The sequence below is a fragment of the Nansenia antarctica genome (genome assembly GCF_963989245.1).
Source record: "Nansenia antarctica genome assembly, chromosome: 4".
Taxonomy (NCBI): Eukaryota; Metazoa; Chordata; class Actinopteri; order Argentiniformes; family Microstomatidae; genus Nansenia; species Nansenia antarctica.
This window is the reverse complement of record NC_137689.1, coordinates 76,388,849-76,411,881: the sequence shown is the minus strand read 5'-3', so window position 1 is coordinate 76,411,881 and position 23,033 is coordinate 76,388,849. Positions and strand designations below refer to the sequence as shown.

Below are 23,033 nucleotides of genomic sequence, written 5' to 3'. Positions count from 1 at the left end.
CCATAGTTGTTTTAACTTTTATATCAATATTGTCTTTGTGATGCTATGAATTTTTCCTATAGTATTTTATACTATGCTCTTCACCAACATTGCCAAAATGTGATTTGAGGCTTCAATGTGTGTGCTGTGACACCAACCCCAACCCCTCCTACACACACGAGAGCCGTGGCTTTATTCTAAAATACATTTTAGAGATTGAAAGACTTATTTCACAAGGGCAAACTTTTTATTTTTCTTAAGCATTATTTTGTATTTTCTTTATGCAATGCAACATTCATATGTGTAGCAATGTGGAAAACAAGACTTAAAAAGCATAAAGCGTAAATAAGGTGATGCAGGCTACAACAGGCCTATGGCCAGAGCAAAACTTTTAAAAAACAAATCCAGGAGATGCACAGAATTTTTTATAAATGTACAATTCCACGTACCGGTAATACTGGTAAATTCACTGACAATAACCACACACACACACACACACACACACACACACACACACACACACACACACACGACCTGACAGAAAGGTATGACTTGTTGTTTAGGAGGGTTAAAGTGTCCCAGCTGGACAGAGGAAGCAGAGTGTAGCTGTGTGGCGCTGCTGGTCGCCTCTCACACCGCAGGGCCGCGCAGGATCTAAGAACACAGGAGAAGTGGATGATGTCATGATGTTGTTGATGATGTCATGGGTTAAACATGAAATACCCACTCAGTGTAGAACTGATTTAAGACTAGTATTTAAGACTAGTAGTACTACGCACTACACACTACGCACTACACACTACGCACTACACACTACGCATTACACACTACGCACTACACACTACGCACTACACACTACACACTACACACTACGCACTACGCACTACGCACTACGCACTACGCACTACACACTACACACTACGCATTACACACTACACACTACGCACTACGCACTACACACTACACATTACGCACTACGCACTACACACTACGCACTACACACTACACACTACACACTACACACTACCATTAACTGATATTCTCTGTTGCCTGGTTACCTCATTGTCCAGGGGGTCTCTGGGGTCTGTCGGGTCCTGGAACTGGTCCAGAATCTGAAACACACCAACAACCCTTATACTATCAGATCTGACTAACACCAACCCTTATACTATTAGATCTGACTAACACCAACCCTTATACTATTAGATCTGAACAACACCAACCCTTATACTATTAGATCTGCAGAGAGCTGTTCCTCCTCCAGCCACCAGAGGGCAGCAGAGGACAGGCATTGAGGCGCTAGGTTGATTTGACCAGAGTAGTTTTGGTCAAACTGTTAGATTTTATAAATCTGTGTTTTTTAATTCACTTATTTCATTAAAAATATATGTGACCTCATTTGTCAATGATCCGTCATCGTTGCCAAGGTTATCATCGTTGCCAAGGTTGTCGTCGTTGCCAAGGTTGTCGTCGTTGCCGTGGTGATGGTCGTCGTTGCCAAGGTTGTTGTCGTTGCCATGGTCACAGTTCCCGTCCGAGCCTGGAGGATCAGAGACCAGGTTAGGAGCCATACGATGGCAGAAGCTCACACACCTTAACACACCTTAACACACCTTAACACACCTTAACACACTTTAACACACTTTAACACACATTAACACACCTTAACACACCTTAACACACCTTAACACACCTTAACACACTTTAACACACCTTAACACACATTAACACACATTAACACACCTTAACACACATTAACACACCTTAACACACCTTAACACACCGTAACACACCTTATACAAGTTATGACTGTTAAGCCGGGTACACACATAAGGATTTTCAAAATCTTAACAGATGTTTTATCTGAGACAGACCCCACACATGAAGATAAAAAATCTTGGATTGAACAGCCTTGATCGTATTGTGTGTGGTGTGCGCCGATATTCCCATTTCAGCACCCCACATACATAAAGATTATCGTTACGACAGTCGAGAGTCTCGATCCCCAAGCCAGAAATCTCGCGTGATCAAACGTGATCTAACGTAGTACCCTGACTGACCTGTACGAGGCAGCCATGTGTGACACGGCAAATAAAGTGCAGAAGAACGAAAATAATTCAGCTCGCTTCTTGATTGGCTACATTCCATCCACGTCACAATTGGACTCTCGAGCACGGTTGCCAGATGGGATTGACATTTTCCACCCTAACCACAGTCTAAAACCGCTAAATCCACCCCCAAAAAACGAGCCCATCTGGCAACCCTAGTCGGGAGTTGTCGGGAGTCGGGAGTTGCCCACACACATAAGGATTTTTGGTCGTAAATATTGAACACGTTTGACATTTACGATTGTCGGCCCGACCATTTTCCGAGCAGATTGTCGGGAGAAATGGACTCTTAACACACCTCACACCACAGGATAATCTTATAGGATAATCTTTAGAGCCATCTGATAATCGGGCGTTTGCTGTCCTTGGTCGGAAGGGGGGAAATCGGCCCAAAATCCCGGTTTAGAGCCGGGTACACACATAAAGATAATCTGGCCGATTTCGGGCCGATTTTCCCCCTTCCGACCAAAGACAGCAAACGCCCGATTATGTGTGTGTGTGTGTGTGTGTGTGTGTGTGTGTGTGTGCTCCTCTCACCACAGTCGGAGGCGCGGGTCTCCCTCCAGGCGTTGAGGTCCAGGCGGGGGATGGTGTTGCAGTTGACCAGCTGGGTGTCGCGGGGCTTGATGCTGAAGGGGTCGCGGGGCACCTGGGTCAGGCCCGTGTTGTCACAGATGATCCGGTTCAGGGTGGACGTCTTCAGGGTCGCCACCTGCCTCGGCGTGAACACACCTGGGTTCTCATACCACAGCCTGGGGGGGGGGGAAGGGGGGGGGTCACAGTAAACACATGAGATGCATATAGATACAGACACAGTAACAGAGAATCACATATGGCGCTTTTCCATTGACCAGACCGGTTCGGTTCGGCTCGGCTCGCCTCGGCACGCATTTGAAAAGTTCCATATAGGATCGGGTAGGATACGTTCTCCACTATACACAACAGACCAGGAACGAGCAGCGACAGTAGGAGGAGTTACGTGTCATAAGAGCACTTCACTTTAATAAGTGCCGGTATACAGGTCAACGGGGGGGAAATGCGATAAGAATGATGTCAAAATGCAGCACTATCATGCACAGATCAGCCTTAAAGCATGTAACGTTAGATATATAACGTTAGACAGCGATGTATTTCTACGGAAAGGCTGTGCTTGATGCTCTCATTGCTCACTGACAGCGGGGCTCATACAATCTCTGTGTTTGTTATAATATAGATACGAGTGTGTTTGTTATAGATACGAGTGTGTTTGTTATAGATACGAGTGCTCCGGTGTCTTGCTGGTAGTCAAATATATTTATTTACCAGGGAAACGCCGACATGTGTTAAAGGGAGCAAGACGCGAATCTACCGGCATTTGGCTCATGAGTGAACGGCGAAAAAATGCCTGGTTGGCACAGCTTGGGATTCCATGGAAATGATAGGGAACTATGTGTGAAAGAGGCTTAAATGTTGAAATAACAGTAATACCATGTTCATTGATAAAATGACATAAGGGTAAAATTACATACCCTCCCCCCCTCACCTGTCCCCCCCCCCCCCTCACCTGTCCCCCCCTCACCCTGTCTCCCCCCCCCCCCCTCACCTGTCTCCCTGGCGGACCAGTTGGAACTGCACGGCGATGAGGCAGGAGAACAGCGCCCCCACCCTCCCCCCCGTCACGAAGGGCTCGGCCACGCCCCCCATCCACACGTCGATGTTCTCCGCCGTGCCGTACAGCGCCAGCAGCCGCCGGGCCAGGTCCGCGTTGTTCAGCACCCGGGCCAGCTCCGCCTGGTTCCTCACGGGGGGCAGGCGGCAGAACCGCCGCCACAGGGCGTAGCCTGGGGGGGGGGGGGGGACCAGAACCACGTCAGAACCACAACCACAACCACAACCACAACCACAACCACATCAGAACCACATCAGAACCACACCAGAACCAGAATCAGAATATCCTGACATGTTCTACCACCCAGCATCCTGACATGTTCTACCACCCAGCATCCTGACATGTTCTACCACCCAGCATCCTGACATGTTCTACCACCCAGCATCCTGACATGTTCTACCACCCAGCATCCTTACATGTTCTACCACCCAGCATCCTGACATGTTCTACCACCCAGCATCCTGACATGTTCTACCACCCAGCATCCTTACATGTTCTACCACCCAGCATCCTTACATGTTCTACCACCCAGCATCCTGACATGTTCTACCACCCAGCATCCTGACATGTTCTACCACCCAGCATCCTGACATGTTCTACCACCCAGCATCCTGACATGTTCTACCACCCAGCATCCTGACATGTTCTACCACCCAGTATCCTGACATGTTCTAAATCTCATCAGGAGAAGCTCGTATGAAGCTATTTTGCTGTTTTCCTGTGTAGGAGGCCAACTAGTGGTCGTTGTGTGTAAGTAGCAGCTTCCCATTGTCAAGACTATTTACACTTCCCGCTCTGGCCGTAAAGTCTAAAAGTCTAAAATCCACCAATCCAATTTATAAGGCCTAAAAAGGTCAAGTTACAGTTATTCGGTCTAAAAATGAGGTGCTAGGTCTTAAAAATGACATCCTGCAAGGAAAGCTTCCTTTTCTGTCTGTATGGCAGCAGTGAAATCCCTCATTTCATCACCTCCAGGATGACACAAAGCTGTCACATGGTGTGGTCACATGGTGTGGTCACATGGTTTGGTCACATGGTGTCGCGAACAGGTCTAAAACTATATTCAAAGAGGTCTTAGAAAGGTCTGCCCCCGAGGCGGCTGTTGTAGTGAGATAAGGGATCTGGTTACCAGGGAGACCGTGATCGCGCCCCCGCTGCATGTTGAGGGAGCCCAGGTCAAGGGTCATTTCCATGACGAACTCAAACAGCCGGTTCCTCAGCGCGTCCACCAGCATGTTGTTCTGGGTGGCCAGCTTGGCGGGCCGGCGGATCAGACCCCGGATCAGAGGGTCAATACCACCTGGTGGGGGAGGGGGGGGGGGGGGAAGGGAGGGGGGAGGGAGGGGGGAGGGAGGGGGGGAGGGAGGGGAGGGGGGAGGGAGGGGGGAGGGAGGGGGGGAGGGAAGGGAGGGGGGAGGGAGAGAGAGAGAGAGAAAATGTTTATCCTAATGTGGAAAAAACAACAACCATCCCCCCCCCCCCCTCCCCTCCCCCCCCCCCCTCCCCTCCCTCCCCCCCTCCCTCCCCCCCTCCCCCCTCCCATCCCCCCCCCCCCCTGGCAGATAGAACCAGCCGCAACTCCCCTCCCCCTGACTGACCCCCCCCCCCACTCCCCCACCATAATAATAATAATAATAATTCATTAAATGTATATAGCGCTTTTCCGAGGCTCAAAGACGCTGACAATATAGGGGATATGGGAAACACAAAAACAACAAGTAACATGGAACACAGAGTCAGAGTGGCAGTATAGGTGAGACGAGAGAAGGGCAGGGGGAGGTGGGGGGCAGGTGAGATGGCCGGGAGTCCAGGGCAAAACGACAGGAGCAGCAGGAGGGCGAAACCAAGCTGAAGATGAAACCAGAGTACAGGTGGGAGCAGGTCAGTGGATAGGCTGGGAGCGACCAGCAGTTGGTGGGCAGCGAGCCGCGTAAGCATGGCAGTGAACCAGAGCGACAGCGCGGTGCCGCCGTTGCCGTTGTCATCTGTATTGCCAGCCTGGGACCGAACCCGCGCGGCCGACCAGCCTAGCCGTGCCTCCACTCCCCTACCTGACCCCCACCCCAACCCCCCACACCCTCAAATATGACCCTCCCCTCCCCTCCCTGACCCCCCTCCCCTACCTGACCCCCCTCCCCTCCCTGCCCCTCCCCACTCACCCTCAAAGACGACCCTCCAGGGGGTGAAGAAGGCCTTGAAGAGGGGCACACTGGGAAACTGTCTGTTCTCGTTGAAGTTGGCGTCCAGGCGGAACAGGCGTGGCTGGATGGCCAGGTGGGCGAAGCGGTACGCGGCCGTGGCGAACACGTTAGCGATGCTGGGGTTCACCGCGGGGTCGTAGCCGGGGTAGCGGCCCAGACGCAGACGCGTCAGCTCGTCACCCACGATGTGGGGCAGGTAGTCCCTGAACACATACACCTGGGGGGAGGGGGGGAGGGGGAGGGGGGAGGGGGAGGAGGGTTATATGTGACACGTTCTAATGCTTTGGTCCTCATATCGGCAACCAATCAAAATGTTCTGACTTTTCTGTGTGTGTACCTGTGTGTGTGTGGTACCTGTGTGTGTGTGTGTGTGGTACCTGGGTGTGTGTGTGTGTGTGGTACCTGGGTGTGTGTGTGTGTGGTACCTGTGTGTGTGTGTGTGTGGTACCTGGGTGTGTGTGTGTGTGGTACCTGTGTGTGTGTGGTACCTGTGTGTGTGTGTGTGTGGTACCTGGGTGTGTGTGTGTGTGTGTGGTACCTGGGTGTGTGTGTGTGTGTGTGTGTGTGTAGGTGTGTGTGTGTGTGTGTAGGTGTGTGTGTGTGTGTGTGTGGTACCTGTGTGTAAGCGCCCATGATCTTGCGGGCCTCCTGGTAGAGGGTCTCGCTGTCCCACTGGGGGTTGAGCTGGCGCAGGGCACGGGCCAGGCGGTTGTGCTCCCGCATGAACAGCGTGTGGATGGAGGTCAGGGCGATGTTCTCCACCACGCGCTCGTCACCTAGGGACAGACACACGGACATGAGACAGACAGACAGACAGGACAGACAGACAGACAGACAGAGAGACAGACGGAGAGACAGAGAGACAGACAGACAGACAGAGAGACAGAGAGACAGAGAGAGAGAGACAGACAGAGAGACAGAGAGACAGAGAGAGACAGAGAGAGACAGAGAGACAGAGAGAGAGACAGAGAGAGACAGAGAGGCAGAGAGACAGAGAGAGAGACAGAGAGAGACAGAGAGACAGACAGACAGACAGACACAGAGAGAGACAGACAGACAGACAGACAGAGAGACAGAGAGACAGAGAGAGAGACAGAGAGAGACAGAGAGACAGAGAGAGACAGACAGACAGACAGAGAGAGAGACAGACAGACAGACAGAGAGAGAGAGACAGAGAGAGAGACAGAGAGACAGACAGACAGACAGACAGGACAGACAGACAGACAGGACAGACAGACAGAGAGACAGAGAGACAGAGAGAGAGACAGAGAGACAGAGACACAGACAGACAGAGAGACAGACAGAGAGACAGAGAGACAGACAGAGAGACAGAGAGACAGAGAGACAGACAGACAGACAAGACAAACAGACAGCCAGCCAGACAGGACAAACAGACAGACATCCAGACAGACAGACAGACAGACAGCCAGACAGACAGGACAAACAGACAGACATCCAGACAGACAGACAGGACAGACAGCCAGCCAGCCAGACAGGACAGTAGTCGCTAGGCTAACCTGCCAGGAAGCAGGGCACCTCCCTGGCGTTGCGGTCGTTGGTGATCTTCTGCCGCGTGGCGCAGAGGTTGGGCTTGGTGCTGCTAGCGAACGGCAGCAGCTCGCGGCGGTTGTCGCTGAACTCCGTGTTGACGCGCAGCAGGCCGCCGGGGTCCGTCAGGTTGCGCAGCTCCAGGGCCAGCTTCTCGTCCGAGCCGTACACCTGGCTCAGGTCCAGGAAGGACGTCAGCGCGTTGATCTGCTCGCGGCGGTTCGGCTCGCCGCCGAACAGGAAGGCCGAGGTGCCGGTGCCGCAGACGGGCGCCGAGCGGAACACCGGGATGCATTTGTTCGGCCCGCTGGGGAACCGCGCGTCCCCGACGGGAATCTGGGGGGGGGGGGGAGAGAGAGGGGGGGGGTTTAGACTGGTAACAGCCACGGTGTCAGTGTTAGACAGTGTTGGGGTATTAGGGTGTTGGGGTGTTGGGGTGTTGTGGTGTTGAGGTGTTGAGGTGTTGAGGTGTTGGGGTGTTGGGGTGTTGAGGTGTTAGGGTGTTGAGGTGTTGAGGTGTTGAGGTGTTAGGGTGTTGAGGTGTTGGGGTGTTGGGGTGTTGAGGTGTTGAGGTGTTGAGGTGTTGAGGTGTTGAGGTGTTGGGGTGTTGGGGTGTGGAGGTGTTGGGGTGTTGGGGTGTTGAGGTGTTGAGGTATTAGGGTGTTGAGGTGTTGAGGTGTTGAGGTGTTGAGGTGTTGGGGTGTTGGGGTGTTGGGGTGTTAGGGTGTTGGGGTGTTGAGGTGTTGAGGTGTTGGGGTGTTGAGGTGTTGAGGTGTTGGGGTGTTGAGGTGTTGGGGTGTGAGGAAGGGGGGAATTGGGGGTTTTGGGGGGGGTGACTGACCTCTATGGGGAAGCAGGGCTCAGACAGGTGGGGGTGTTGAGGTGTTAGGGTGTTAGGGTGTTAGGGTGTTGGTCAGGTGACTGACCTCTATCGGGAAGCAGGGCTCGGGTGGAGGTGTTAGGGTGTTGAGGTGTTGAGGTGTTGAGGTGTTGAGGTGTTAGGGTGTTAGGGTGTTAGGGTGTTGAGGTGTTAGGGTGTTAGGGTGTTAGGGTGTTAGGGTGTTAGGGTGTTAGGGTGTTGAGGTGTTAGGGTGTTAGGGTGTTGGTCAGGTGACCTCTGACCTCTATGGGGAAGCAGGGCTCTGAGCGCTCACAGTCCTCGTCACAGTTGAGTCCGTTGCTGAAGGAGCGTATGCTGGGGGAGAAGGGCGTGAAGGTCAGGTCGTGATCGTCCCACTGGCCGAACAGCGTCACGAAGTGGCTGATCTCTGTGTCGTTCACCACGCCCGCGTCCGTGGTCCGCAGGATACGGTTAGACACCTCCCTTACCTGGGGGGTGGAGGGTGGGGGTGGAGGGTGGAGGGTGTGGGGGTGGAGGGTGGAGGGTGGAGGGGTGGGGGTGGAGGGTGGAGGGGTGGGGGTGGAGGGTGGAGGGTGGAGGGTGGAGGGTGGAGGATGGAGGGAGGAGGGTGGAGGGTGGAGGGTGGAGGGGTGGAGAGTGGAGGGTGGAGGGGGTGGAGGGTGGAGGGTGGGGGGAGGATGGAGGGTGGAAGGTGGGGGGAGGATGGAGGGTGGAGGGTGGAAGGTGGGAGGAGGATGGAGGGTGGAAGGTGGGGGGAGGATGGAGGGTGGAAGGTGGGGGGAGGATGGAGGGTGGAAGGTGGGGGGAGGATGGAGGATGGAGGATGGAGGGTGGAGGGTGGGGGGAGGATGGAGGGTGGGGGTTGGGGAGAGGATGGAGGGTGGAGGGTGGGGGGAGGATGGAGGGTGGGGGTTGGGGATGGGTGGATGTCAGAGGGAAAGGGATGGCACACAATGTTACTTTTTCACATCAAACTTTCTACGACTTTTTACAGAATTGTGCATTTGTCATTCCAACTCTGTGGCTGTGTTCGTAAACTCGCTCTGAGAGCGCCGGAGCGCACACTGCTTGAGTTCACCGTCATAAAGGGACCAATTGGGATTGGATCGGACAAGAGGCGTTCCAGAAGCAGAGCTGTCTGTCTGTCTACCAGAGGGAGCAGAGCTGTCTGTCTGTCTACCAGAGGGAGTAGAGCTGTCTGTCTGTCTACCAGAGAGAGCGGAGCTGTCTGTCTGTCTACCAGAGGGAGCGGAGCTGTCTGTCTGTCTATAGGAAGCAGAGCTGTCTGTCTGTCTACCAGAGGGAGCAGAGCTGTCTGTCTACCAGAGGGAGCAGAGCTGTCTGTCTGTCTAACAGAGGAAGCAGAGTGTGTGTGTGTGTGTGTGTGTGTGTGTCTACCAGAGGGAGCACAAAGTTGTTGATCTGCCTCCTCATGTCCCAGCCAATGGGGCGCGAGACGCCGTCCTCGTACTGGGCGGTCAGCCAGCGTGTGAACGGAGTGTTTGAAGCGCCAAGAAAAGGGTCTTTCCTGAAAACACGAGCGTCAAACACACACACACACACACACACACACACACACACACACACACAACCCAGTAAACATTTAGCAACTTCACTTTCTTGAGAAATGTTCTCCTCAGGAAATGTTCACACTGCCTGTGGCCTCAGGAGCGTTGCTGTAACTTCTCTCTTTCTGTTTTACATCAGTCCTGTCTAACAGTCATGTGTAACAGTCATGTCTCACAGTCATGTCTCACAGTCATGTCTAACAGTCATGTCTAACAGTCATGTCTAACAGTCATGTCTAACAGGCTCTCTACATGCTGCTGTGTCATCCTGCAACCCTGCACACCTTAACCAGCAGAATGGCTTTGAATGACCATGCAGGTGACCAGATAATCTATGAACATGCAGGTGACCAGATACTCTATGAACATGCAGGTGATCAGGTGACCAGATAATCTATGACCATGCAGGTGACCAGATAATCTATGAACATGCAGGTGATCAGGTGACCAGATAATCTATGAACATGCAGGTGATCAGGTGATCAGATAATCTATGACCATGCAGGTGACCAGATAATCTATGAACATGCAGGTGACCAGATAATCTATGAACATGTAGGTGACCAGATCATCTATGAACCTTCAGGTGACCAGGTGATCAGGTGACCAGGTGACCAGGTGATCAGGTGGTCAGGTGAGCAGGTGATCAGGTGACCAGGTGATCAGGTGACCAGGTGGTCAGGTGAGCAGGTGATCAGGTGATCAGGTGATCAGGTGACCAGGTGACCAGGTGTGTTGTTCTTACAGGTTGTTGCAGACGCTGGTGATGGTCCGGTACTTGTTCAGGTTGGGGACGGTGTTGCAGTTGGGACGCCGGGTTCGAGCCTCGCAGCCGGTTACCTTGACGATGGTCTCCAGGTCCTCCTCAGAGAGCAGGTCTGAGGGACAGACAGCAAGGAGCGTCAGGAGGGTGTGTGTTCTAGTCAGGAGGTCAGGAGTGTTCTAGTGTGTGTGTGTGTGTGTGTGTGTGTGTGTGTGTGTGTGTGTGTGTGTGTCTGTCTCTCTGTGTGTGTGTGTGTGCATGCCTGTGTGTGTGTGTGTGTGTGCATGCCTGTGTGTGTGTGTGCGTGTGTGCATGCCTGTGTGTGTGTGTGTGTGTGTGTGTGCATGCCTGTGTGTGTGTGTGTGTGCATGCCTGTGTGTGTGTGTGTGTGTGTGTGTGTGTGTGCGTGTGTGTGTGTGTGTGTGTGTGCGTGTGTGCATGCCTGTGTGTGTGTGTGTGTGTGCATGCCTGTGTGTGTGTGTGTGGCTGACCGGTGGCGTTGAGTTCTCGTCTGTGTCTGCGCCGGGCCTTCTCCTGCACCAGCCTCAGCGTGTTCTCCAGGTAGTCAGCTGACCGCACCGCGTTACGCGTGTCTCTGGACGGCTGCTTCAGCAGGCGGAGCATGTCTGACGGGCTGGTGTCCCCCCGCCGCACCCGCGCCATGCTCCTACACACACACACACACACACACACACACACACACACACACACACAGAGAGAGACACACACACACACACACACACGCACACAGAAAGAGACACACACACAGTTAGTTTTTATTTTTGTCTTCTTTCTTTTTTTTAACCATTGAATGATTTAATTTATTTTAGACATTTAAAAAGAAAAGCGGTACACAGTTATCTGCTAAACTACGTCAAGGATAACACCAGAAACCCAGAGGCTTTTTTCCATGGTGGTCCTCTGATGTTAAAAGATGTAGAAAGGTAGAGAGGTAGAGAGGTAGAGGATGAGAGGTAGAGAGGTAGAGGATGATAGTATGGAGTATGGAGTATGGAGTATGGAGTCTGTAGTATGTATGGAGTATGTAGTATGTAGTATGTAGTATGGAGTGTGGAGTATGTAGTATGGAGTATGGAGTATGGAGTCTGTAGTATGGAGTATGGAGTATGGAGTATGGAGTCTGTAGTATGGAGTATGGAGTATGTATGGAGTATGTAGTATGTAGTATGGAGTATGGAGTGTGGAGTGTGGAGTATGTAGTATGGAGTATGGAGTCTGTAGTATGGAGTATGGAGTATGGAGTCTGTAGTATGGAGTATGGAGTATGTATGGAGTATGTAGTATGGAGTATGGAGTATGGAGTATGTAGTATGGAGTATGGAGTATGTAGTATGTAGTATGTAGTATGGAGTATGTAGTATGGAGTATGTAGTATGGAGTATGTAGTATGTATGGAGTATGTAGTATGGAGTATGGAGTATGTAGTATGGAGTATGTAGTATGTATGGAGTATGTAGTATGTAGTATGGAGTATGGAGTATGGAGTATGGAGTGTGTAGTATGGAGTATGGAGTATGTAGTATGGAGTATGGAGTATGGAGTATGGAGTATGTAGTATGGAGTATGTAGTATGGAGTATGTAGTATGGAGTATGGAGTATGGAGTATGGAGTATGGAGTATGTAGTATGGAGTATGGAGTATGGAGTATGGAGTATGTAGTATGGAGTATGGAGTATGGAGTATGTAGTATGGAGTATGGAGTATGTAGTATGGAGTATGTAGTATGGAGTATGGAGTATGGAGTATGTAGTATGGAGTATGTAGTATGTAGTATGGAGTATGTAGTATGTAGTATGGAGTATGTAGTATGTAGTATGTAGTATGGAGTATGTAGTATGGAGTATGTAGTATGGAGTATGTAGTATGTATGGAGTATGTAGTATGGAGTATGGAGTATGTAGTATGGAGTATGTAGTATGTATGGAGTATGTAGTATGTAGTATGGAGTATGGAGTATGGAGTATGGAGTGTGTAGTATGGAGTATGGAGTATGTAGTATGGAGTATGGAGTATGGAGTATGTAGTATGGAGTATGGAGTATGTAGTATGGAGTATGTAGTATGTAGTATGGAGTATGTAGTATGGAGTATGGAGTATGGAGTATGGAGTATGTAGTATGGAGTATGGAGTATGGAGTATGGAGTATGTAGTATGGAGTATGTAGTATGGAGTATGTAGTATGGAGTATGTAGTATGGAGTATGTAGTATGTAGTATGGAGTATGTAGTATGTAGTATGGAGTATGGAGTATGGAGTATGTAGTATGTAGTATGTAGTATGGAGTATGGAGTATGTAGTATGGAGTATAAAGTATGGTGTATGGAGTATGTAGTATGGAGTATGTAGTATGTATGGAGTATGTAGTATGGAGTATGGAGTGTGGAGTATGTAGTATGGAGTATGGAGTATGTAGTATGGAGTATGTAGTATGGAGTATGGAGTATGGAGTATGTAGTATGTAGTATGGAGTATGTAGTATGTAGTATGGAGTATGGAGTATGGAGTATGGAGTATGTAGTATGGAGTATGGAGTATGGAGTATGGAGTATGTAGTATGTATGGAGTATGTAGTATGGAGTGTGGAGTATGTAGTATGGAGTATGGAGTATGTAGTATGGAGTATGGAGTATGGAGTATGTAGTATGGAGTATGTAGTATGGAGTATGGAGTATGTAGTATGGAGTATGGAGTATGGAGTATGGAGTATGGAGTATGTAGTATGGAGTATGGAGTATGTAGTATGGAGTATGTAGTATGTATGGAGTATGTAGTATGGAGTATGGAGTATGTAGTATGGAGTATGGAGTATGTAGTATGGAGTATGTAGTATGGAGTATGGAGTATGTAGTATGTAGTATGGAGTATGGAGTATGTAGTATGGAGTATGTAGTATGTATGGAGTATGGAGTGTGTAGTATGGAGTATGGAGTATGTAGTATGGAGTATGTAGTATGTAGTATGGAGTATGGAGTATGTAGTATGGAGTATGGAGTATGTAGTATGTAGTATGGAGTATGTAGTATGTAGTATGGAGTATGGAGTATGGAGTATGGAGTATGGAGTATGTAGTATGGAGTATGGAGTATGTAGTATGGAGTATGGAGTATGTAGTATGTAGTATGGAGTATGGAGTATGGAGTATGTAGTATGGAGTATGGAGTATGGAGTATGTAGTATGGAGTATGTAGTATGGAGTATGGAGTATGGAGTATGTAGTATGGAGTATGTAGTATGTAGTATGTAGTATGGAGTATGTAGTATGGAGTATGGAGTATGGAGTATGTAGTATGGAGTATGTAGTATGGAGTATGGAGTATGTAGTATGGAGTATGGAGTATGTAGTATGGAGTATGTAGTATGGAGTATGGAGTATGTAGTATGTAGTATGTATGGAGTATGTAGTATGGAGTATGGAGTGTGGAGTATGTAGTATGGAGTATGGAGTATGTAGTATGGAGTATGTAGTATGGAGTATGGAGTATGGAGTATGTAGTATGGAGTATGTAGTATGTAGTATGGAGTATGTAGTATGGAGTATGGAGTATGGAGTATGTAGTATGGAGTATGGAGTATGTAGTATGGAGTATGGAGTATGTAGTATGGAGTATGTAGTATGTATGGAGTATGTAGTATGGAGTATGGAGTATGTAGTATGGAGTATGGAGTATGTAGTATGGAGTATGTAGTATGTATGGAGTATGTAGTATGGAGTATGCAGTATGTAGTATGGAGTATGTAGTATGGAGTATGGAGTATGTAGTATGGAGTATGTAGTATGGAGTATGTAGTATGGAGTATGTAGTATGTATGGAGTATGTAGTATGGAGTATGGAGTGTGGAGTATGTAGTATGTAGTATGGAGTATGTAGTATGGAGTATGGAGTATGTAGTATGGAGTATGTAGTATGGAGTATGGAGTATGGAGTATGTAGTATGTAGTATGGAGTATGGAGTATGGAGTATGGAGTATGTAGTATGTAGTATGTAGTATGGAGTATGGAGTATGTAGTATGTAGTATGTAGTATGGAGTGTGGAGTATGGAGTATGGAGTATGGAGTATGTAGTATGTAGTATGTAGTATGTAGTATGGAGTATGGAGTATGTAGTATGTAGTATGTAGTATGGAGTATGGAGTATGTAGTATGTAGTATGTAGTATGTAGTATGGAGTATGTAGTATGTAGTATGTAGTATGTAGTGTGGAGTATGTAGTATGGAGTATGGAGTATGGAGTAGGTCTGGTAGAAGTGAAGGTCTGGTAGAAGTTAAGGTGTTGAGGTAGAAGTGAAGGTCTGGTAGAAGTGAAGGTCTGGTAGAAGTGAAGGTGTTGAGGTAGAAGTGAAGGTCTGGTAGAAGTGAAGGTCTGGTAGAAGTTAAGGTGTTGAGGTAGAAGTTAAGGTCTGGTAGATAGAAGTTAAGGTCTGGTAGAAGTTAAGGTTTGGACGTAAACACGGTGGTGGTGATTCTGAGCCACACGCTAAGAAGGATTTGTAACAGGTCACAACAGCCACAATAATGGACCACTGTTTGCTTACAAGTTACTTAACTCCCTCACGTCTACTTCCCCTCTACCCCCCTGGACGCTTCTCTACTGTACTTCTCTAACGAGCACCAATGGCTCCTGGCCCGAGCATAGATCACTTTGTCCTGCTATGACTGGTGGATAGATGAATCACTTAAAACCCCATTCACACATAAGAGCTTTCCCATTAAATTCCATGGAATTTACCTGGTAAGGGGCGTGTGTGAACAGAATTTCAAAGGCAATTTCCCTGGTCAAGACCTTGTGTGATTCCATGGAAAATGCAGGGAAGGCTGAGTTGTGAACAGAAACATGAACATTGCCTGGTCCTGGCCTGGTGTGTAAAGGCGCAACACAGGAATGTTAGGACATGTAGCTCATGTGTGAATGTTAGGCCATGTAGCTCATGTGTGAATGTTAGGGCATGTAGCTCATGTGTGAATGTTAGGACATGTAGCTCATGTGTGAATGTTAGGACATGTAGCACATGTGTGAATGTTAGGGCATGTAGCTCATGTGTGAATGTTAGGGGCTGTAGCTCATGTGTGAACGGCGAAAATCACTGGTGGAAATCCCGGGTTGGGATTCCATGTAATATCCAGGGAACTGTGTGTGTGAAGAGCTTTAGTTAGGGGAGCGTACCATGTCAATGAAGTAGTGGAGAGGAGGAAGGTTAGGTGGTTAAAGGTGTCGTAGCGTTACTCACTCTTGTCGGGAATACATGTAGGCTTCATCTACGATCCTCTTGGCCTCCGCCAACGCGCTCTTAATGAAGGGACGGCCCAAACTTCCTTTCCCTACAGAACAACATTAACATGTTAACATGCATATATCCATCTTTACTACAGAACATTAACATGTTAACATGCATATATCCATCTTTACTACAGAACATTAACATGTTAACATGCATATATCCATCTTCTATTTCCACGTGTCCTAGATGTGCAATTTGAGTGAAACAGCTTGATAAACTTGCTATTCTTGTCTTGAAATTGTTTTATTTGTAGTCTACCACCCAAAACCACACAGGACCCTAACCCTAACCCTGTGTGGAAGAAATGGGCACGACAGAATATTTGCCGTGGGTCTTTTCCTTGTGATTTCTTTGCACGAGTCAGAGGAGCTTTTTACAAATGTTTGAGTTTGGTCAGAACATCTGACGTCATATAACCAGTCATAACATATGACGTCATGTAACCAGTCATAACATATGACGTCATGTAACCAGTCATAACATATGACGTCATATAACCAGTCATAACATATGACGTCATGTAACCAGTCAGAGTAACAACGTTTACCAACAAAAGGCGTTGTTAAATGTTTTAACAAACTGTTTTTGACAAGCACAGGTATGTACCTGTGACCAGCACACGTATGTAACTGTGACCAGCACACGTATGTAACTGTGACCAGCACACGTATGTAACTGTGACCAGCACACGTATGTAACTGTGACCAGCACACGTATGTAACTGTGACCAGCACACGTATGTAACTGTGACCAGCACACGTATGTAACTGTGACCAGCACACGTATGTAACTGTGACCAGCACACGTATGTAACTGTGACCAGCACACGTATGTAACTGTGACCAGCACACGTATGTAACTGTGTTCTCTCTCACCTGGGGCAGCTGAGAGGCTGAGCGTCAGGTGACACCCCGCGGCCAGGAGCAGCGACAGAAACAACCTCATCTCTGAAACACAAACACACATCAGAGGGGAGGAGGGGGGGGAGGAGGGAGGAGGGGGGAGGAGGGAGGAGGGGGAGGAGGAGGAGGGAGGAGGGGGGAGGAGGGAGGAGGGGGAGGAGGAGGGGGGAGGGGGGAGGAGGAGGGGGAGGAGGAGGGGGGAGGAGGAGGGAGGAGGGGGGAGGAGGAGGGAGGAAGGATGAGGAGGGATGAGAGGGTATCAGAGGGTAACAGAGGGTAACAGAGGGTTCAGTTCTGCATGAAGGATGTGTGTATCTGGGGTCTCAGCCGCTCAGCTCAGGATCCAGGTGTCTGCTTGTTTTATCTTTGTGCTTCTCGTACCTGCAGAGTTCTATGGTCCATAATCCAAGCAGCACTATAAGTTAACTGTAAATATAAATAAATGTGTTTGCAAATGTGTCATTTTACACTGCCACCTCACGCCGTACCGGCCAGGATCAGATGCCGTATCAAACGTGTCAATATTACACTGCAAGACAGCGGCTGAACACAGAGCAGCACCTGCAACCTCACACCTGCAACCTCACACGCCGTATCAGGAAGAGCAGCGGTTTAACACAGCTGCAGCAATATTACTTTTATCTACAGTCAGGTCCAGGTTAGGTCAGTCAGGTCCAGGTCAGGTCAGTTAGGTCCAGGTCAGGTCCAGGTCAGGTCAGTTAGGTCCAGGTCAGGTCCAGGTTAGGTCAGTCAGGTCCAGGTCAGGTCAGTCAGGTCCAGGTCAGGTCAGTTAGGTCCAGGTCAGGTCAGGTCCGTATGGATTTGGACACTGGCCGATTTTTTTCTTCTTCTTACCTACATCCTCCTTTTTCTGTCATGTTTAATGCTGTATGTAAAGCACTTTGAACTGCCCTGTTGTATGAAATGTGCTGTACTAATAAACTGGCCTTGTCAGACAGAACAAGCTCCTCTCTATAGAAGAGAGGGAATTGAAATTCCTATAAATGTCTGACACACGACTTTGCTCACAACACCATCTGTACCAATGCATAATATTTATAACATTTTAACCCATAAATCAATTTGAAAGTCAGAATATGTGTATGTACACTACCGTTCAAAAGTTTGGGGTCACTTCCTTTTTTCCTTATTTTTGAAAGAAAAGCACTGTTTTTTTTCAATAAAGATAACATTAAATTAATCAGAAATACACTCTATACATTGTTAATGTGGAAAATGACTATTCTAGCTGCAAACCATAAATACCATAAAGACATAAAACATCTGTTTTTTTATGGAATATCTACATAGGTGTATAGAGGCCCATTTCCATCACTCCAGTGTTCTACCCTGTGGACAGCGCTTGATTGGAGCCAATTTCCTCCTACAACAGGACAATGACCCAAAGCACACCTACAAATTATGCAAGAACTATTTAGGGAAGAAGCAGGCAGCTAGTATTCTGTCTGTAATGGAGTGGCCAGCGGAGTCACCAGATCTCAACCCCATTGAGCTGTTGTGGGAGCAGCTTGACCGTATGGTACGCAAGAAGTGCCCATCAAGCCAATCCAACTTGTGGGAGGTGCTTCAGGAAGCGTGGGGTGAAATCTCTTCAGATTACCTCAACAAATTAACAGCTAGAATACCAAAGGTCTGCAATGTTGTAATTGCTGCAAAGGGAGCATTCTTTGACGAAAGCAAAGTTTGAAGGACAAAAATTATTATTTCAAATAAAAATCATTATTTCTAACCATGTCAATGTCTTGAATATATTTTCTATTCATTTTGCAACTCATTTGATAAATCAAAGTGTGAGTTTTCATGGAAAACATGAAATTGTCTGGGTGACCCCAAACTTTTGAACGGTAGTGTATATATATATATACAAGACTAAAACTAGAGACAGAGTAGAGAGACAGAGTAGAGAGACAGAGTAGAGAGACAGACTAGAGAGACAGAGTAGAGAGACAGAGTAGAGAGACAGAGTAAGGCAAGGCAAGGCCAGTTTAGTTGTACAGCACATTTCATACAACAGGGGCAATTCAAAGTGCTTTACATAGCCTACATTCTAAAGAAATACAGCAAGAGGAGCATAGTAAGAAAATAAAAATGACAATGAATAAAAGCAGAGTAGAGAGTTCTTACCGGTGTCTTGCAGGACTGCAGGAGGACCTGTGTCTGTGTGCAGATGTGTTGAGTTCTCTGACAGGCGGGCTGATTTATAGTCAAAGCAAGGCCTCGCCCCCCTCTCAGGTGGGCGGGTGAGGTGGGAGGATGGCGGGGGGGGCGGGGGGAGTGGGTGATGGGGAGGGGGGAGGGGGTGACGGTAACTACACTAGTTCCTGCTTCCTCCTCCCCACAATTAATCATTGATCTGTGTTGTTTTAGCTTCGATTCATCTGAGACATAACTTGATGTTGGTTATAGTTTAATAGATAGTGGTCCGGTTGTGACATATTGCTAAACTATATTTCCTTATCATGGTGATTATTTTCATTGTTATAACTGGCCGCGCCCCCGTGCAGCTGGGAAGATCCTAGTTTGACACGTTTGCGGTTTATTTTCATTTTTGTCGTTTCAACTAAGGTTTACCCTCTGTTGTCATTGTCATTGAGTGTGACTCAGCTGTTTCTATAACACTTCACATGTGCAAGACCTGAGACCTCCTCATCCCCTCTACCCCCCTGTACAGACCTCTTCATCCCCTCTACCCCCCTGTACAGACCTCCTCATCCCCTCTACCCCCCTGTACAGACCTCCTCATCCCCTCTACACCCCTGTACAGACCTCCTCATCCCCTCTACCCCCTGTACAGACCTCCTCATCCCCTCTACCCCCCTGTACAGACCTCCTCATCCCCTCTACCCCCCTGTACAGACCTCCTCATCCCCTCTACCTCCCTGTACAGACCTCCTCATCCCCTCTACCCCCCTGTACAGACCTCCTCATCCCCTCTACCTCCCTGTACAGACCTCCTCATCCCCTCTACCCCCCTGTACAGACCTCCTCATCCCCTCTACCCCCCTGTACAGACCTCCTCATCCCCTCTACCCCCCTGTACAGACCTCCTCATCCCCTCTACCCCCCTGTACAGACCTCCTCATCCCCTCTACCCCCCTGTACAGACCTCCTCATCCCCTCTACCCCCCTGTACAGACCTCCTCATCCCCTCTACCCCCCTGTACAGACCTCCTCATCCCCTCTACCCCCCCTGTACAGACCTCCTCATCCCCTCTACCCCCCTGTACAGACCTCCTCATCCCCTCTACCCCCCTGTACAGACCTCCTCATCCCCTCTACCCCCCTGTACAGACCTCCTCATCCCCTCTACCCCCCTGTACAGACCTCCTCATCCCCTCTACCCCCCTGTACAGACCTCCTCATCCCCTCTACCCCCCTGTACAGACCTCCTCATCCCCTCTACCCCCCCTGTACAGACCTCCTCATCCCCTCTACCCCCCTGTACAGACCTCCTCATCCCCTCTACCCCCCTGTACAGACCTCCTCATCCCCTCTACCCCCCTGTACAGACCCCCTCATCCCCTCTACCCCCCTGTACAGACCTCCTCATCCCCTCTACCCCCCTGTACAGACCTCCTCATCCCCTCTACCCCCCTGTACAGACCTCCTCATCCCCTCTACCCCCCTGTACAGACCTCCTCATCCCCTCTACCCCCCTGTACAGACCTCCTCATCCCCTCTACCCCCCTGTACAGACCTCCTCATCCCCTCTACCCCCCTGTACAGACCTCCTCATCCCCTCTACCCCCCTGTACAGACCTCTTCATCCCCTCTACCCCCCTGTACAGACCTCCTCATCCCCTCTACCCCCCTGTACAGACCTCCTCATCCCCTCTACCCCCCTGTACAGACCTCCTCATCCCCTCTACCCCTCTGTACAGACCTCCTCATCCCCTCTACCCTCCTGTACATACCTCCTCATCCCCTCTACCCCCCTGTACAGACCTCCTCATCCCCTCTACCCCCCTGTACAGACCTCTTCATCCCCTCTACCCCCTGTACAGACCTCTCCATCCTGTTAATTGTATGCTGGTCTGTGTGGTATGCAAGCTGAATTATATCACGAAACGTCTGCTGCCAATATTGGTTGTAGATGGTACAGGCCAGATGATATTGGTTCTAGATGGATACAGACCAGATGATATTGGTTCTAGATGGTACAGGACCAGATGATATTGTTCTAGATGGATACAGACCAGATGATATTGGTTCTAGATGGTACAGGACCAGATGATATTGTTGTAGATGGATACAGACCAGATGATATTGGTTCTAGATGGATACAGACCAGATGATGTTGTTCTAGATGGATACAGACCAGATGATATTGTTGTAGATGGATACAGACCAGATGATATTGGTTCTAGATGGATACAGACCAGATGATGTTGTTCTAGATGGTACAGGCCAGATGATATTGGTTGTAGATGGATACAGACCAGATGATATTGGTTCTAGATGGATACAGACCAGATGATATTGTTCTAGATGGATACAGACCAGATGATATTGTAGTAGATGGTACAGGCCCAGATGCAGCAGAGCAGAGCGGAGCGTGTGACCCGGCTGCAGCGGTGTTGTAACGGGCTGTTGCATGTTGCATGTGTGTGGTCAGGCACTTGCGCTGCCTGGTTGCCACAGCGACACGGTTGGGCTTGGGAAAGAACCAGGAGGAAGTACTGAGACTCTTATCAGAACCTGAGATCAGAAAAAAAAAGTCAGAAAATAAAAAGTAAGAAAGTAAGTAAGTGAAGCTTTATTTATATAGCGCCTTTAACAAACACCTCTTCATAAACCATGAATACAAACATGGTGTCACCACCCTTGTAACATGGTGACATCATGGTGGTAATGTTTGTATTCATGGTTTATCCATTTTATCTTAGGGAGAGGGGAATGCATCTGCACCAATCATTTCCTTATACAGTATATGATTCTGTCTGTGTGTGTGTGTGTGTGTGTGTGTGTGTGTGTGTGTATGTGTGTGTGTGTGTGTTAGGCTATCCTGGAGGGGGGGGGATGTTGCTTGTGGGTTTTTGTTTCTTTTAATTTAAATAAAGCAGATTCTCTTAACTGAGTCATCGTTGCATTTGATCTCTTAAGACGTTCTATTTACACTTCCACAAACAAAGAATATTATTATTATTATTTAAAACATTTTAATCAAACATTTAGAAAGTGTTTCACCAGTCAGAACTAGTAGTTCCCCACAAAAAGAAAAACTGAAATAGGGCCACATGCACGGAACCGCTACCGCTAATGAACTGGTTTATTACTCTCAGGTAATGGCTGAGGGTATATACGTATATGGGTTATACATAGCAGGGTAGAGGGTTATACTAAAGCAGCGGAAACTTCTATTCTGAGGAAGTTTGACCACTAGGCCGCTAACATGCGTTGCAAGTGACTGAGAGTTTAGCAAGACTTGGTTTATCATTGGCCAACACCTTGACACAGCAGAACCCCCGCCAGGCCTGGTGGAAGGTGTCTGAACACGGCTACAGTCTGACAGCCCTGCCATGGGCCTCCATCTTAAACGGGTTGGCTGCAACAATAAAACCCTGGAAACAGGTTCATCAATGATTACTCGTAGTCAACATCACATTCTATAAGGCCTACATAAACATGAGTCTTTATTCTGGACCGTTCCTACTTTTCTGTCTCTCTCTCTACAAATTGTATTTACATCCAGGGTTTTTCTGTATGGTATTTACCTCTCAGGTTTCCCTCACACAGGGAACAGCATCTCTGTATGAGGACGTCCCGCATCTTATAACTTCAACACTCAAAAGGATCTGGGAAATAACCAGGCTACAGCTATTGTTCATTATTGATTTTGTGGTTTATATCCTGCTTATTCTGTTATTGATTTTGCAATGCCAATGTCTAAAGATCCTGTACCCAAGAATGTGACTCTGTGTATCTGTACGTTGACGTAATAAAAGACATTCTGATACTGATTCTGAGGAAGTCAATTCTGATTCAGATTAATACTGTAATGTACTAATGTTTTATTTTATTATTGGTTGTAAAACTGAACAAGACACATCCGCAGTTCTTACTGACACACACTTGTTTTATAGCCCTTTATAACCCTTTATAGCCATTTCCAGAGAGCTCCTCTGAGGGTCA

General features: G+C 48.5%; 1 protein-coding gene across 1 annotated transcript; it reads right to left on the bottom strand.

Moving 5' to 3' along the window:
- Window positions 1-334: 334 nt before the first annotated feature.
- mpx (myeloid-specific peroxidase) lies at window positions 335-22,670 on the bottom strand (the record flags this gene model as incomplete). The annotated part of the gene is made up of 16 exons (XM_080529738.1): window positions 335-633; window positions 1,038-1,091; window positions 1,374-1,519; window positions 2,625-2,839; window positions 3,670-3,907; window positions 4,865-5,035; window positions 5,895-6,153; window positions 6,552-6,712; window positions 7,454-7,820; window positions 8,607-8,813; window positions 9,745-9,874; window positions 10,660-10,792; window positions 11,169-11,344; window positions 15,928-16,018; window positions 16,854-16,925; window positions 22,616-22,670. The coding sequence occupies 16 exons, from the start codon at window positions 22,668-22,670 to the stop codon at window positions 610-612; spliced, it is 2,499 nt and encodes an 832-aa protein (XP_080385864.1). The 3' UTR covers window positions 335-609.
- Window positions 22,671-23,033: the final 363 nt, after the last annotated feature.